At 38.1% G+C, this 16,495-nt stretch overlaps 1 protein-coding gene across 1 annotated transcript in view; it reads right to left on the bottom strand.

Moving 5' to 3' along the window:
- Window positions 1–16,495, bottom strand: part of ENTHD1 (ENTH domain containing 1) — a 107,795-nt gene that overhangs the window by 7,664 nt on the left and 83,636 nt on the right. Inside the window, exon 5 of the mRNA XM_068561872.1 lies at window positions 4,971–5,366. Coding sequence (XP_068417973.1) covers window positions 4,971–5,366 — 396 coding nt within the window. The remainder of the gene's footprint in view (window positions 1–4,970; window positions 5,367–16,495) is intronic.

Below are 16,495 nucleotides of genomic sequence, written 5' to 3' on the forward strand. Positions count from 1 at the left end.
CTTCTTCCTTTTTAGCATGCATGATAAACTAACGACTAACGACCTAAAACAATAGTTTGAGCTCTAAATAAACAGAGAAGCAGAAGGAATGGGCTGTTCTAGGAACAGAGCTATTTATCATCAAAGGGTCAAAGGAGGTCGCTGCAGCAAATCCATCCCTCTCATTCAGTAAAGATACTAAAGTGTATTAGGTGGCCGCCTCAGACAGCCTCCCTGATATTTGCGAACTGCTAAAATATGAGTGTGCAAGTATTTTTTAATTTGCCCAGCTCATTATCTCCACAGAGTTTATAACATCAGACCTGGAGCCTTCCTGTAAACAAATATTTCTTAAAAGAAAACCAGGAAATAGGTACTATCTTCTTTATCCTCCGTCATCTGAGACTAGCCATCCATCCTGGCCTCATCATTTCTTTAATTCCTCAACCACAATGACCTTCAGCCATTCCTCTGAGTGTTCCCTAGAATATGTCATCACTCACAACTGCCCTACTCTGAAATCTTGTTTTCCAAGATTACTTTTCTTCTCAATTACTTCCAGCCTTTTAGATTCCTTTTACATTCCTTTTAATACACCTACACTTTGGCCTCATTGAGACAATAGATGCAATGATCCTTCTATTTTCTCTCTGTCAGTGCCTCCTGGTTCTGGCTCCTTTCTTGTCCAGTCTAGAATCCCAGGATCCATCACTTCAGCCATTTTCTAGCTACCCCCTTGCCAACACGTCTTCTGCCTTACCTGCTACTAATTCCTAATTCAGGAGTCAGCAAACCTTTTACATAAAGGACCAGAGAGTAAATCTTTTAGGCTTTGTGGTACATACAGTCTCTGTTTGAACTACTCAGCTCTGCTGATGTAGCACAAAAGCAGCCAAAGACAATATGCGAGCTGAGTAGTGTGGCTGTTTTCCAATAAAACTTTATTTACAAAAACAGGCTGTGGACCAAGAGGCCGCAGTTCCCCAATCCCTGTCCTAATCCTATTTCAGTTTAAATATCTACCCTTTTCATTCCTATCCCTGGGATGCTCAGCGCTACAGGAGAAAAGCACAGGCGGCTGCAAATCTGGATTACAAATTACTACTCCTCCGTCTTCTCAGTGTCTTATCAGCTCCCTCTTCCATTCTCTAGATTGGCTGTTCTAAATCTCCAGTCTCTTCACAGCCCTTTTACCACTCCAAACCCTCAGGCTTGGTAGGTGACCTCAGACAATAAGATACTGAGGTTATGACACAGAGTGTGGCCCACGAAGGCTCAACGCATTTAAATTATTAAAAACAACAGAACCCTTCCCTCACATCTGGTACAGCCTTTCTCCTCTTTCCTTACGGGCCCGCAGCATGAGGTGACTCTCTTTCTGGTCTGGATTCTAGTCTGCCTTCCCCACATCATGCTTCATCTTGGGATCTCTCCCCCTACCTCACCCACCGGCTCTTGTCTCCTTTCTCTCACGTCGAATCCTTTCCTATGACGGCCTCTGTGTTCCATGTGGCAGTGCCATCATGACTTCTGTCCTATAGATGGAGATACTGACATGCAGAGAGGTCAAGGGCCTTGCCTAAGGTCACACAATTAGTGGTTGAGCTGAGATTATGAACCCAGGCAGTCTGACTCCAGAACCTGTGCCATTAACAACTATGCAATTCAGCCATTCTTTGTGCTATGTTGTGATGTAATTACATTTACACAAATTTTAAAACCCAAAATACAGTATTAAAATTTTTTGCTTTAAACAGTTGTATGTTACTTTTCAAATTAGAATTAAAAATAAAATATATAGTATTTTATATTTACCCACATATTTATAATTTCCAGTGTTCTTTTATTTTTCCACGAGTCACTGGGGTCTTCCCTTACACATACAGTTCAGCAGTCAGTCAAGGATTTGGGCAGAGTTTATAAATGGAATCTGAGACTCCATCTGAGTCTCCCTCCCTTTCAGGGTTTCCCTCATAAATTTTCAGCTTCTCTGCCAGTGCTGAACTCTCTCTTTTGACATCTCAGGCCATGTGAAGTGAACAGTACCCTCAAGGTATTAATTTCAGTTACTATATTTTTCAGCTTTGGAATTCATGAATTCACTTGATTCTTTTTTTATAGATAGTAGTATTCTATTCTGATGAAATTCCCCATCTTTTCTTCTGTTTTCTCGATTATATTAATCATAATTATTTTAAAGTACCTACCTTAAAACTTCAGTATCTCGATTATTTGTGAGCCTCTTTCTGTTGTCTGTTTTCTCCTGTATTTCTGGTCATTTGTTCATTTCCTGGTATGCTTGGTAATTTTTTGTTGAATGCCAAACATTGTGCATGAAAAATTGTAGCAGCTCTCAAGAAAGAATTTCATTGTCTTCCAGACACTTTGTTCTAGTTGAAGTTCGGTTTCAGCATTTGGGAGGGCTGTTCTATTTCTGGCTTGTCCTTACTCCTAGAGTGTACTTCTGATGCTTAGGGTGTAGCCTGTTAGAGAGCCCAGCTGAAAGCACAGAGTATTTACCGGAGCCCCTACAATTTGGCATATCCTGAACTCCAACCTCTGTCTCTTAGTGCCACAAGATTATGAGAATCTCTGATTAGCTCGTCAGCCTCTTCCCATTTAGGATGGCTAAACCGGTTGGCTGCTTCCCATTTCGATTCTCGGCATCTTATCCAGAACATGAGTTTAGCAGCAGGCAAATGTAACAGTAAGAAATTATACAAAGACTTATGGACTTTTTCTCTGTGATTCCCTTCCCTCTGGAATATTGGCCCCTTGAGTCCCTGACACCTTGGAAGTCCCAAACTCCAACCCTACCTCCCAAGCTCAGTGAGACTGTGGAAAGCCCAGGCCTCTAATTTTCCCTCAGCTTCTATCATCCTGCTCTGCTAATAAGCAGACGATGCAAGCGGGGAAAACTGAGGTGAATGTGGGACCAACTAAATATGAACTAGTTTCCTACTCTTCTCACATCACTTCTGACACCAAACGTGTGGGGTTTCCACACGAAGGATTTCTCCTGTGCTCTGTGGACACCCAATTGGGTGTCCTACAATTTAATTCAATTCTGACACTACCCAGAGTTAGTGCAGACCCCAGAGATGAAGGGTTTAAACCCTCAAGACTGCCCCCCATTTCAGATGCCAATTGCAAGTTCAGGCCTCCTCTGTTTCTGATCTGTTGACTATAAATTGAAGGATCCCATGGTCCCCTCCTTGGGTTTGATAATTTGCTAGAATAGCTCGCAAAACTCAGGAACATGCTTTACTTACTATTACTGGTTTATAAAGGAACAGCCAAATGGAAGAAATGCATAGGGCAAGGTATGGGATAGGGGCACAGAGCTGCCATGACTTCTCCAGGTGTGCCATCCTCCCAGAACCTTTATGTGTTCCCCAACCAGGAAGCACTCTAAACCCCGTTGTTTAGGGTTTTTACAGAGGTTCCAATACGTAGCCATGATTGACCAAATCATTGGCCCTTGATGATTAACTCAGCATCCACCCCGTCTCCTCTCCCCACAGGTCAGGGGTGGGCTTGAAAGGGCTTATTATGAATAACAAAAGATGCTCCTCTCTCTCCTATCACTCAGGAAATTACAAGGGTTTCAGGAGCTCTGTGCCAGGAATCACTGATGAAGACCAAATATATATTTCTTATTATATCACAATATCACAATCCTTTTTCCTAGGATCCTGACCCATCATGTGTTTTCTACCTTGGTTGTTTTACGATGACTTCTAATAGTTTTCCAGCTTTAACCAGTATTTTTGGTGGAGGATTAGACTAATGCTATCTACTTCATTTTAAGTAGGAGAAGAAGTCTTCCTTGTTAACTGGTTTTAGAGGAACTTCTTGCTAATTTTTATAATTAAATGTACTTGGTACACAAGCAGTGACCAAAATTTATTTTCAATTTTCTTTTTGTGGTATTTGTGAAAGAAATGAATCAAAATAACAACTTCCTAGGGGACAGCCATGCACATAAACTAACATGGCCGTCATAACCAGTACTAATTGGGTTCTCCATCAGCAGTCTCAGCAGAAAAGTTGATCTGGTGACAAAACTAAGAATTAGTCTTATTTTTAGGCTACTCAATTCAAAACAATTCTGGAAAGAGCAGTAAGAAGAGTCTTTTGTTATTCACTGGCCTTAGTAGCACCAAGATAAATTTCTTTAACCTCAACATTTTGGCTTCCATTGTTTGTATTTATATTGTACTTCTGACCTGAATTTGAGACAGTTTAAAAGATTTATATTAAAAACTTTATATTTATATGAGTTAATTAGCATTATCATATATAAGAATCAATAAACTACTTAGTCTTTGAAAAATGCACCAGCAAACAAGTTATTCTTTTACTAATTAACTTTACAGAAGAAAGTGTAATTATAAAAATGTAGGATTTAATATCTGATGGCCAACGACCTGGAATCTCAACTGGCTTTATCCTTTATCATCCAGTCTAAAGAATACTGCAACCCTCTTAATTTTTTGTAAGACAGAAAAGGGAAGAGATTCTCCACCTGTTTTTGGAATCAGTACACAGCTCTTTTAAAAAAGGGAAAACACACACACACATATTCATGTGTTCCCATATATATATATATATGTTCCCATATATATATATATATGGGGGTGTGTGTGTGTGTATACATTCCGATATGCATACTAACCAATTTTTTTCATATAGTTTTTTAATAATTAGCCTAAATGTTTAACAGGAAGCTCTTCTTTAATGCTAGTTCTTTCTAATTTGTTCTGCATCAAAACTGTTCAGAACGTGTGCTTCAATCAAGCACTTGTAACCCACAAAGATGAACTGCTATTAGCCCTTTAATAAACAGGGACTTTCCCAGCTCAAGTACCTCTCTTAATACCAATGGATGGAGAGTAAAAGGAGGGAACAAAAACAGGAGGCAGAAAGCAGAGAAAAGTAAAAGAAGAGTACTTCAAAAGAGGTTTTCTGCTTGTTTTTTGTAGACTCACCCCATGTGGTTAAGGTCTTGAGGTTTTCACCCTCCATCTGAACCAGGCCAGATTCTGTTGGTTTCTGATGGTCCTTACTGATTACAGTCTCTTTCACTGGGTCAAATGTTTTGAATGAGGGAGAAACATAGAGTGTCTCCACAGAGCTCTGGTTATAGAAAGTAGAATCCGACTTTGATATCCTTAAATTAGGGTTGATGAACTCTTCTTTACTAGATGGCCAAAATGCTGGTAAAGTTGTCAATGTTTCAAAACTTTTTGCAGCTGGCTGCTTTTCTAGAGACGTTTGCAAAGGGTTTTCTATTACAGTATTTGTAATGGTACTGTCTGATTTCTTGTCGAAACTCACATTTGTCTGCAGAGATGGGCTTTTTTCTGAGGGAACAGGCACAGCATCTGTGAAGTAACAAATAAGAGCTGTAAACAAAAAAATAAAACTGAAAATACTCTATTTCAAATTTACTGCATTTTTAATAATTGGATTTTTTTTATGCCATAACAGACTTCTCTCCTATTTAGTCGTTTCTACTTTCTTACTATGTTTCTCTTCTGTCTATATAAAGTATACCCAAGCTATAATTGATGCCCTAGTCATTTGGTGGCTGTCTTCTCTCTCTCTCGCCTCACTGAAGCCAAGGCAAGGAAAGCTTCAAATAACTTGTCTTTAAATATTTCTCCCTTCACCCACTTATCTGTCTCTGAAACCACTATATTTTTAGTGCCTTCAAACTTTCATCTCTTACAAGATAAACTAGAGAAAATATGCCACATCATACTGGTCTAGCCTTACAGAACCCCCAGCTACAAAAAAGCCTTTTTCCCCAGAAATAAAAAATGTCTTCCCACCCCAGTGTCTATACAAAGCCCGTAAAAGAAAATCACTCTCTTAGATAGCAACCTAATTTTAATAATAAATCTCTGTGGGAGAAAAAAAGCAATTTTCCAGAGCAGTTGTGATGATTACTAAAATGTAAGTTCCATCAGGTCAGGGATCTTTGTCCCTTTTATTCATTAATATTACCAAAGTACCTAGAATATAACAGGCAAAGTACCTGGAATACAACAGACAAATAGTATTTATTACAAATTGAAGGAATTGAAAGAATGGAGAGGATCTGAAATTTAGGGTGGGTCTGATATGGAAATATTATTGAATATGAATTATGAGCCTGGTCCAAGTTTCTAGATGCAAATTGTTATCAACACTGTCAGTGCTAGGGACTTGCTCTCAAATAGTTTCATCTGAAGTTGGATGTGGAAAGAAAGAAAACTGAGACAGGGCAAGAGGAAGACTGTCTCATTTGAGCTCCCAAAAGAGAGGAGGCTTCAGGAATTACATAAGTTGCTATCAAGTGTTTACATATCACAATGTGCATCACAACATACCTCATAGTGTGCACTGAGATGCTTATTATCATCACTTGCAGGCTCTGAGTTATTATAAAGAAAAACAAATTTTCTTTGACTCTAACCTTCCTTTCCATTTTCATCCACAGTTGGAGGCTAACCTGGGCAAAAGTGCTGCTGGTTTACCACAGAATCAGACAGTTCAAGAAACCTAAATCATTACCTCTACCAGGAATTCCATTTTTCCCCAGCCCTCTCATCTCCAAACTTTTTCATCTTTTAAAACTCAATTCAACTCTCACCTTCTCTATAAAGCTTGCCCTGATTTTTTTCCCTCGCTTTATCCTATTATTGTTTATCTTGCCGTATCCTGTTTGGAGCCCTGTGAGCAGTTGAAACACTTCATCTTGTTAACTACAAGTCTGGCTGCCTACCTGAAAACAGGCTCCTTGAGGAGACCTTACTAGGAGTTTTCTTTATACCGCAGCACACAACAGTGCCATTCCCATAGGATGTGATTGATAAGTGCTTGTTGAGTGAAAAGCCAAACTGAAGCACAAGAATAAAAAAAGGTAATGCCTTTGTTTTTTAAACTGAATATAGTTTAACTACTTAATAATGATTAAAGGAAATGGAAAATTGGTAGATGAAAATAACTTCTAAAACATTCCTGATGTGCATATGATCAAGTTATACCTAGCTGATAAAGGTTCTTTAAAAAATTAATATATTCTTAGTAGAATACGAGATCAATGGTATCCCAAAGTGCATGTGTACATCACCAGATTGACATAAAAGCATTCCTAAAAAGTGAATTTTAGTTAAATATTTTTCCATTGACTTTCATTTTTCTTAGGAGGAAAGTCTTTCTGTAAGTAATGAAATCATCTTGAAATTTAGCAATATGTAAACTAAGATAATTCAGAGTGACAGTGACTTTCTGATGACAATACTCATAATAACACTCCATCTAAATTTCAGAATTGGGATGTATAAAGTCATCTGTATAACCATAATTTTAAAGTTTAGTACAAAAGTTTAAAATTACAAAAGAACAAAAAAAAAAAAATCTTAAAATTCAACGAAAAAAACCAGACTGGAGTCATTATGTTTCTATCAGCCCTCTTTCTCAATAGTCCAGAAAGAACAGAATGCAATCTTCTCGTTGCTTAGACTTTTTAAAAAACTGATAACCTTTTAAAATGAATAAAGTACTATGATCTAAAAGAGAAAGCACGATGACAAATCGAAAATAATGATTTTAAATGCACAGATTACCTAAAAGAGAAAAATCTTCACTTAAACGGAAAGCTAAAGAGGCCTGAAGATTCTAGACAGCAAGTTGTACTGGGTTTCTATGCCGTCAGCCGTGTTTCATCCCTGCTCTTTCTGTGCAACATGCCAAACTGATCCTCTTCAATTCAATCTCTACTTTAGTTATTTATAGTTCACGTTAAAAAAAATCCTGCAAAAATTCCCTCTTGTTTCAGTGACAAAGTCTACATGCCTTGGGTTTAAAGGCCCTTCATTGCTTATTTTCTATCGTTACTCAATAGGAAACTAACCCTCAGTCAGGCCATTCTCTTGGTTACTCACACACCCCATGTTCATTCAGGTCCCTTTACCCTCATTCTCCGTGTTATTCCATCTTTCTTTAGCTTTATTACCATTGATTTCTCACCCTGCACTCCAACACTGGAGCCCCCTCCCCGTTCTCTGTCTGTTTAAATCCTACCAATTCCTCAAGGCCCTTCTCAAATAATTACTACTTCTGGAAGCTATTTCCAGTCATGTCTATCGCTCAATCCTAATCCTTCCCTTCTATGAAATAGTATTTATTTCTGTAAACTCATGTTTTCACTGAATTATTTGCTGTATAGAGCCTATCACACACCATATTATGTTCCTGCATTCTGACTTCATAGCCTCCACCATGCTTTTGCCTATAGGAGGTGTGCAAATATTTGTTAAATTTAATAATTCCTTAATTTGTAAATTATCTAATATCAATTTTATATGTTGACTTTGTGTATAACAATGTATAGTGTATGTGAAGCCTAAAAATAAGAATGATCAATCAATGATCAATCAAGAAACGCTTGTTGAGCACCTACTGTTTGCACTGAACTGTATTAGATTTTAGAGACATACTTAAGAGGAAGTCAGAGTTCTAATTGTCAATGAACTTAAGAGCAAGTGTGTATTTTATTGAGATAGATAAGTAGATAGGTAGAAGGAAAGAATATATATACATACTTGGCATGTATATACACACAAAGTGCCAAAGACATAAAAATAACTAATAATACAAGTTACCAGTTCAATTTCACAATGTATAGGAGACTGCAGCTTCTCAATAAATGAGTGAATATAAAGAATACATTTGTTTAGCAAATGGTCTTTTTCATGGGAAAAAAAGAAAGTATTTGTATATTCGTATACAGATTTATATAACGTAAACTGAACATGATTCAGTTTGGGTTCCCCCAAAAGCAGACTCTGAAATAAAGACTTAGATGCAGGTAGTTGATTTGCCTGGTGATCTCAAGAGCATGAGTGAGGGAGTAGGAAAGGTAAAACAAAAAAGGGGCAAAAGCCAATAAACTGTATTAACTACCAGATTATAATATGTATATATATATATATACACATGCACACATATATATTGTGCTGAAAGGAAAAGAAGACTGTCATGCAGAATTCTATATTCTGCAATAATGTCCTTTAAAATTGAAGGCAAAATAAAAACATATTCAGATGAACAAAAACTAAGAGAATTAATTGCTAGCAGGCCTTTATAACAAGAAATGCTAAAGAAAGTACTTCAGGTTGAAGAAAAATTATTATACCAGATGGGAAGTTGGATCTTTGGGAAGGATAAGGAGTGCTAGAAATGGGAAATATTAAGGTAAATATAGAATATTATTTTTTCTCTTAATTTCTTTAAAATATATGTGACTGTTTAAAAAATTATAACACCGTGTGTGAGGTATTACAACAAATGTAAATATAATTTATACTACAATTACGGCATAAATGATGGGGTAGTAAATTAGACCTATACTGCTGCAAGATTCTTACATTTTATGCAAAGTAGTCATGCAATGGGACTGCACAAAGTTCAGGATATATAAATTAATCCCTAGAGAAACCACTAAAATTAATACAAAGAGGTATAACTAAAAATCCAATTGATAAATTAAAATGGAATTCTAAAAAATATTGAATTAGCCCAAAAGAAGGCAGTAAGGAAAGAACAGAGGAACAAAACACAGATGGGACAAGCAGAAAATAAAATAGTAGACCTAAATCCAACCATATCAGTGTTTTTTTCAGTCACATTTTCCAGACTGGATAAAAAACAAGATCCAATTATATGCCGTATACAAGAGACACAGTTTAAAAACAAAGTCACAAATAAATTGAAAGTAAAAGGATTTTAAAAGACATACCATGCAACAATAAGCATTAAAAAGCTGAGTGGCTATATTAAGATCAGATAAAATAGGCTTCAAGACAAAGGGTATTATTAGAGAATAAAAGGGACAGTTCAATAATGACAAAAGAGTCAATCATCTGGAAGATATAAACATAATATGTGTATGTAGATGTATAACAGAGTTTCAAACTAAATGAAGCAAAAACTGATAAAATTAAAGAGAGAATTAGACAAATCCAACCAAATCACAGTTGGCAATTTTGATACCCCTCTCTCAGCAAGTGACAGAATACACAAAATACCAGGATACAGAAGACATAAATAACACTATCAACTATCATGACTTAATCAACATCTATAAAGCACCACACCTAACCACTGCGGAATACACATTTTTTGGTAAATTTGCAAGTATACATGGTATGTTTACCAAGATAAACTATATGCTGAGCCATGAAACAAACCTCAATAGAGTTTAAAAGCTTGAAATCTTATATTAACTTCTCTGGCCAGTGGAATTGAATTAGAAATAAATAATAATATATCCAGAAAAAACTCCCCAATATTTGGAGATTTAAAAACACACTTCAGGGAATTCCCTGGTGGTCCAGTGGTTAGGACTCCGCGCTTTCACTGCCAAGGGTGCGAGTTCAATCCCTGGTCAAGGAACTAAGATCCCACAAGCCGTGCGGCACAGCCAAAATAAATAAATAAATAAAAACACAATTCAAATGCCCATAGGTCAAAGAAGAAACTCTGTTAAAATAACTGGTGCTGATTAGACTTCCTCTTCTGGCTAAGATGGAACAGAGACTGGATTTAACCTACTGCTTAAAACAACTGAGAAACTGGACAAAATTAATGAAACAGTGTTTCCAGACTGTGAACTTCAGGCAATACAGGACAGTGAATCCTGAAAGAAGGAAACAAAGAAGGTGAGCCCTAAGGATTTTCCCAGTGTACTGCCTGGAGAGAGTTTCCAGGCCACAGAGAAGGAAGTGGGAACCCAGGGGGAGTGCAGTAGTATCCGAGTTGAGGAGATGGAGCTGGGCATCTGCGGAGGCCAAGATGATAGGAGTGTGTAGGGCAGGGTACCAGAGAAACCTCTGGAGATCTGCTGATCAGTGTAGGCAGGTGAGGAAACTACCCGAAGCCGGGGCATGCACCTCCCGAAAGGAACAGTAGGTGTGATCTTCAGAGCTCACACGGGTGGGGAGTTCATGCATCCACTAGCCAGTGGGAGACCTCATCATTCACAGGACGCTGGTTAGAGTAACACACATTGTTGGTGGGAATGTAAGAGGGTGCAATTACTTTGGGAAACAGTTTGGCTGACACAGCATTCCACTCCTAGGTATCTGCCAATAGAAAACAAAATTTAAGTCCTCACAAAGACTTCTTCATGAATGTCTTTTTGTTTGTTTGGTTGGTTTTCTGTTGTTTTTAAAAAAATTTTTTGGCTGAGCCGCGCGGCACGTGGGATCTTAGTTCCCCGACCAGGGATCAAACCCGCACCCTCTGCACTGGAAGCGTGGATTCTTAACCACTGGACCACCAGGGAATTCCCAAGACTTCTTCATGAATGTTTATAGCAGATTTATTTGTGACAGACAAAATCTGAAAACAACCCAAATGTCCCTCAATAGGTGAGCGGATAAACAAATTATGGTATACCCATACAATGAAAAGAACCTAATGGCAAGACGGGAATAAAGACACAGACCTACTAGAGAATGGACTTGAGGATATGGGGAGGGGGAAGGGTAAGATGTGACAAAGTGAGAGAGTGGCATGGACATATATACACTACCAAACGTAAAATGGATAGCTAATGGGAAGCAACCACATAGCACAGGGAGATCAGCTCTGTGTTTTGTGACCACCTAGAGGGGTGGGATAGGGAGGGTGGGAGGGAGGGAGATACAAGAGGGAAGAGATATGGGAACATATGTATATTATAACTGATTCACTTTGTTATAAGGCAGAAACTAACACACCATTGTAAAGCAATTATACTCCAATAAAAAAAAAAAATGAGTGAACTATTGATGCACACAACTTCAAAATAATTAGGCCAGACAGTGAAATAAGCCAGACAAAAAAGCACCTACTGTATGAATCCATTTATATAAATTCTAGAAAATTCATAAAATCTATAATGACAGGAAGTAGATTAGTGGTTACATAGGAACAGGGAAGGGGCAAGGCAGGGAAGGGCAGGTGTAAGGATTACCAAGGGCACAAGGAAACCTTGGGGGATGATGAGTATTATCTTGATTGTGGTTGTCATTTCACGGGTATATACATATGTCAAAACTTATCAAGTTATACACTTTAAATATTTACATTGATTGTATGATCATTATACCTCAATAAAGCTGCCAGAACCATAACTGGTACACTGTTTTGTCTCTTTACTGGATTCTGGCTGATACAGTACTTTAGGTAAATTATTGCTATATCTTTAAATTAAATGCTCTAGGGCTGGGAGAGAATAGAAATAAGGAAAAGCAACCAGGAGACCAGAGAAATTCAGATTCTAAGGTTAATTTAATACCAAAACAAGTACCAAGAAACTACACATTCAGGCACTGTGTGAGGTTTAGAGGTACAAAGATGTCAAAGAGGTTCAAGGAAGTCTTCTGAAAGAGGTAGTGTTTGAGCCGAGCTGAAAGGAGGAGAAGTCAACCAAGATGAGAAAGATGGGAAGGGTGTCCAAGTAGGTGGGACAACCTCAGCAAAGCAATGAAGGTTACAGACAGCGTGGGGCGGGGGAAAGCAGGGCAGATATAAACCATTCGGTGGTCCTAGAGCAAAGTGTGTGGCAGAGGGGTGGAGTGAAATCTGCAGAGAAAGGAAGGAGCCAGGGCCAGGGGACCTCATGACTGACAGGCAGGAGTGATGAGGAAGAAGGAAATGGAAATCTCAAGACACTCCTTGAAACTCATTCCTCTGTGGTTGCTTCAGCTGAACTCTGCTGGCGCTCCTCCATCTCACTAAGCAATCTTTTCAATGTTCTTCCCTGGCTCTGTTTCCTCTAAAATGTAGACAGTCTATCCTTGGCCCCTTTCTTTTCTGCCTCTGCAATACCCCAGGGCGACGTCACCTATTACCATACTTAAAGGAGGATGAGATCTATCACCTGTAAGCAAGTAATTCGCACATTTTAATTCTCAGCTCTGACTTCTGCTGAGTTTTAGCCCTAAATACCTACTCATCCCTCTGCACAGGGCAGTCTCACTACCCTCCAGCCTCCTCATCCTTGGGTGTTTGTTCTACCTCTATTAATATGACCATGAACCTCCCAGTCATGCAGGTTATTTTGGAGCATAGCTGCTCCCACAGCCTCTAAAAGGTCTCCCCGCCCTGTCGCCTCAGTTCAATCTGCATAGCACAGCCAGAGTGACCTTTCCAAACTGAACATCTGATCATTTTCTTTCCAATACTTCTTCAAACTACTTATTATGGTTTACAAGGCTCTTCATAAATCAGTCCCCATTTACTTCTCTTGTCTCGTTTTGTACTACTTTTCCTAAAACCGTATGATTCTGCTAAGCTTAACTTCTCCCAGTTCTTCACATTTACCATGCTCCTGCCAGGCACCAAGTCTTCACCCACACTGTTCCTCCTGCCTGAAATGCTCTTCTCCCTCTTTATACCTGATTCCAGCTTCCAGGGTGATGGCCATTAGGCGGACATACACTTTCATGTCTCTCTGGTTTTGCTCATGTTCTTCCCTCAGTCTAGAATATCCTCATCCTTACCCTTCTCTATCAAAAACTATTTCACTCTTCTAAACTCAATTCAAATACTACCTCCTTTTGTAAAGTCTTTTCTATATCCTCAAAGTTAAAATGAATCCCTCTTTTCTTTGCTTTTGCATAATACAATGTGAATATTCTTATTTTCACTTATTATTTCAAATATTATTCATTCATTTGACAAATATTTATTACATATTAGTATGTGGCAGGCACTAAGCTCTGGTATCAGCAATAAACAAATCTGTGGTTGACAACCTGTTAGAGCTTGTTGACAGCTCTGGCACCCCTGGAGGCTGAACACCCGCTCAGGGCACACATCCTGTTCAACTTGTACAACCTGTAACTGACCGGTGGAGTACCCAAACAGTCACTTGATAAGTGTTTGTTCAAGGAATCATTATCTGGATGATCTAGTCATTCAAAGAAACTTGACTATAGGACAGGAGAAGTCTTAGAGGACATTCTAATTCAGTCCCTTCGTGATATACAGGAGAACCTGAGACTTTGAGAGATTAGGTGACTTGCCAGGATCACATAATGATTAAAGGGCAGAAGTAGGACTAGAACTCCAGATTCCTGAATTCTAAACCAATGCTCTTTTTAGGGGAGTAAAAGAAGGACTAAAGAGTGTGGTAGAACCAGCTACCAGCTGTGGTAGAACCAAGTACTTTTTTACCACAGTCGTTGTAATGGTGCATAACTGTGAAGTGACTGGGTTCAGGCCATTTGTCCCTGGGGCTGCCTTTAGGGATGCGGGGCCTTGTAGTGGGGGACAGAGTTAAGCTGGCCTGTGTATCTGTGCCTGTTTGTCTTCTCCCAGGAAGGGGTGTGGGGTAGATTTTTTCTTGGATTCATATAAAGAATGAAGAGCATTTATGGAAAATTTTCTGAAGCCCAGGAGAACCTGCGGGGATTTGATGGAGAACAGCAAAAGGTTTGTCTTTTTATGTTTGAACACAAAGCACATAAATGGATACTCTGTAAACACTAAAGGGTTTGTTTCGTGAGGGCTTCCCAACTTTCTCTGGGAGAGAATTTCTCTGGATTCCACTGAAAAGGCAGAGAGGAGTACAGAGTGAATTAATTTGGTTGGCTTGCTTTATCTGGTTTCTCATTTTCTTTCAATTTAAACCTGAATGTCAAAAAGCTTTATTCTCAAGTATATATCCAGCAGACTCCTGGATGGGAAGCCCAGTATTAAATTATGAGACTGTACCCAGTCTCTTCATTGTACAGTGATTTACACCTGCTAATATACTTGATTAATGCAAAATAGGACCTTGAAATGTCAGTCATATTAAAGCTGGTTTGGATATTCTTGACAGTTATCTTTCGGAAGAAGCTTATTCCCTAGTTAAGACATCAGACAGCATATTTAAATGCAGACTATCACCAAAATGCCTGAAGCAAGGAAAAAAAAAACACCAACAACACACCTCCACGCTTTGAGCCTAAGGACAAAAGAGAAATAGCTATGCTGTCGAAGGTACTGAAAATGTTTTTGCTAGTTTGGAGACGATGATGAAATCATTTTTAAAAGAGAACATCAGATTTAATTCTGAGTTGAGAGACTTTGCCTACAGATAGGAACATTCCCATACTGGTAACACTTTTTCATTTTTCAATAATTCCACTGCCTTGTTTCAGGTACTATAATCACTGCAAATTATTTTATATTCTATTATATTGTGACTCTAATAATGGGTGTTATATTCCAACAGAGCTATTGCTGTGATCAGTTCTCCTGTTAGTCTGATACATAGTATCCAATTACAGCTACAAAGCAGAGAGCTGGCATGCATGACAAAAGATGGATGCCAAAATATGTCTTTCTGTAGTTTAAAACTGTGTAACTGAAGGAGCTTCTACTTTAGTAATTATGTTAATCAAAGGAAACAGGACCTGAAGATAATAAGGCATATATACAATGGAATATTACTCAGCCATAAAAAGAAACAAAATTGAGTTATTTGTAGTGAGGTGGATGGACCTAGAGTCTGTTATACAGAGTGAAGTAAGTCAGAAAGAGAAAAACAAATACCGTATGCTAACACATATATATGGAATCTAAAAAAAAAAGAAAGAAAAAATGGTTCTGAAGAACCTAGGGGCAGGACAGGAATAAAGACGCAGATGTAGAGAACGGACTTGAGGACACGGGGAGGGGGAAGGGTAAGCTGGGACAAAGTGAGAGAGTGGCATGGACACATATACACTACCAAATGTAAAACAGATAACTAGTGGGAAGCAGCCGCATAGCACAGGGAGATCAGCTGGTGCTTTGTGACCACCTAGAGGGGTGGGATAGGGAGGGTGGGAGGGAGACACAAGAGGGAGGAGATATGGGGATATATGTATATGTATAGCTGATTCACTTTGTTATAAAGCAGAAACTAACACACCATTGTAAAGCAATTATACTCCAATAAAGATGTTAAAAAAAAAAAAAAGATAATAAGGCCATTTTGCTAAGAGGCCAGAGTTATAAATTATTAACATGGAGGGATGATTTGAATTGCTCATTAATATATTGGGTTAAAGTAGACAGACCATTAATTTAAAATGGATATTTAACGTGAAAGTTAAATAACATGTTTGATATGAAAATCTTAATATATTTACCTTACAATATATACATAAAGCCCCAAATAATCATAATAAGTTAGAATAGCTATACTCTCCATATGATCTATGGTAAGTGTGTGTATGCATATGTGTACGTGTGGGTGTATATACACACAGTTGTAGGTTCTGAGAATTTTTTATCGTATATCATTATATTTAACTGTAGTATATATTATATCCAAGTATTAACATAAGAAAACATATTTGGAAAATACAGCTCTATGAAATATGCCAAGTATATTTAGTACTTCTTTCGATATAAATTTGAGATAATGGTTTAGCGTCTCACAGAAAAACAGAGATATGGACACATTTAAAATTAAGGTGCTTTTCTTTAAAAATCTTCAAGT

Source organism: Eschrichtius robustus, chromosome 13 (genome assembly GCF_028021215.1).
Source record: "Eschrichtius robustus isolate mEscRob2 chromosome 13, mEscRob2.pri, whole genome shotgun sequence".
Classification (NCBI taxonomy): domain Eukaryota; kingdom Metazoa; phylum Chordata; class Mammalia; order Artiodactyla; family Eschrichtiidae; genus Eschrichtius; species Eschrichtius robustus.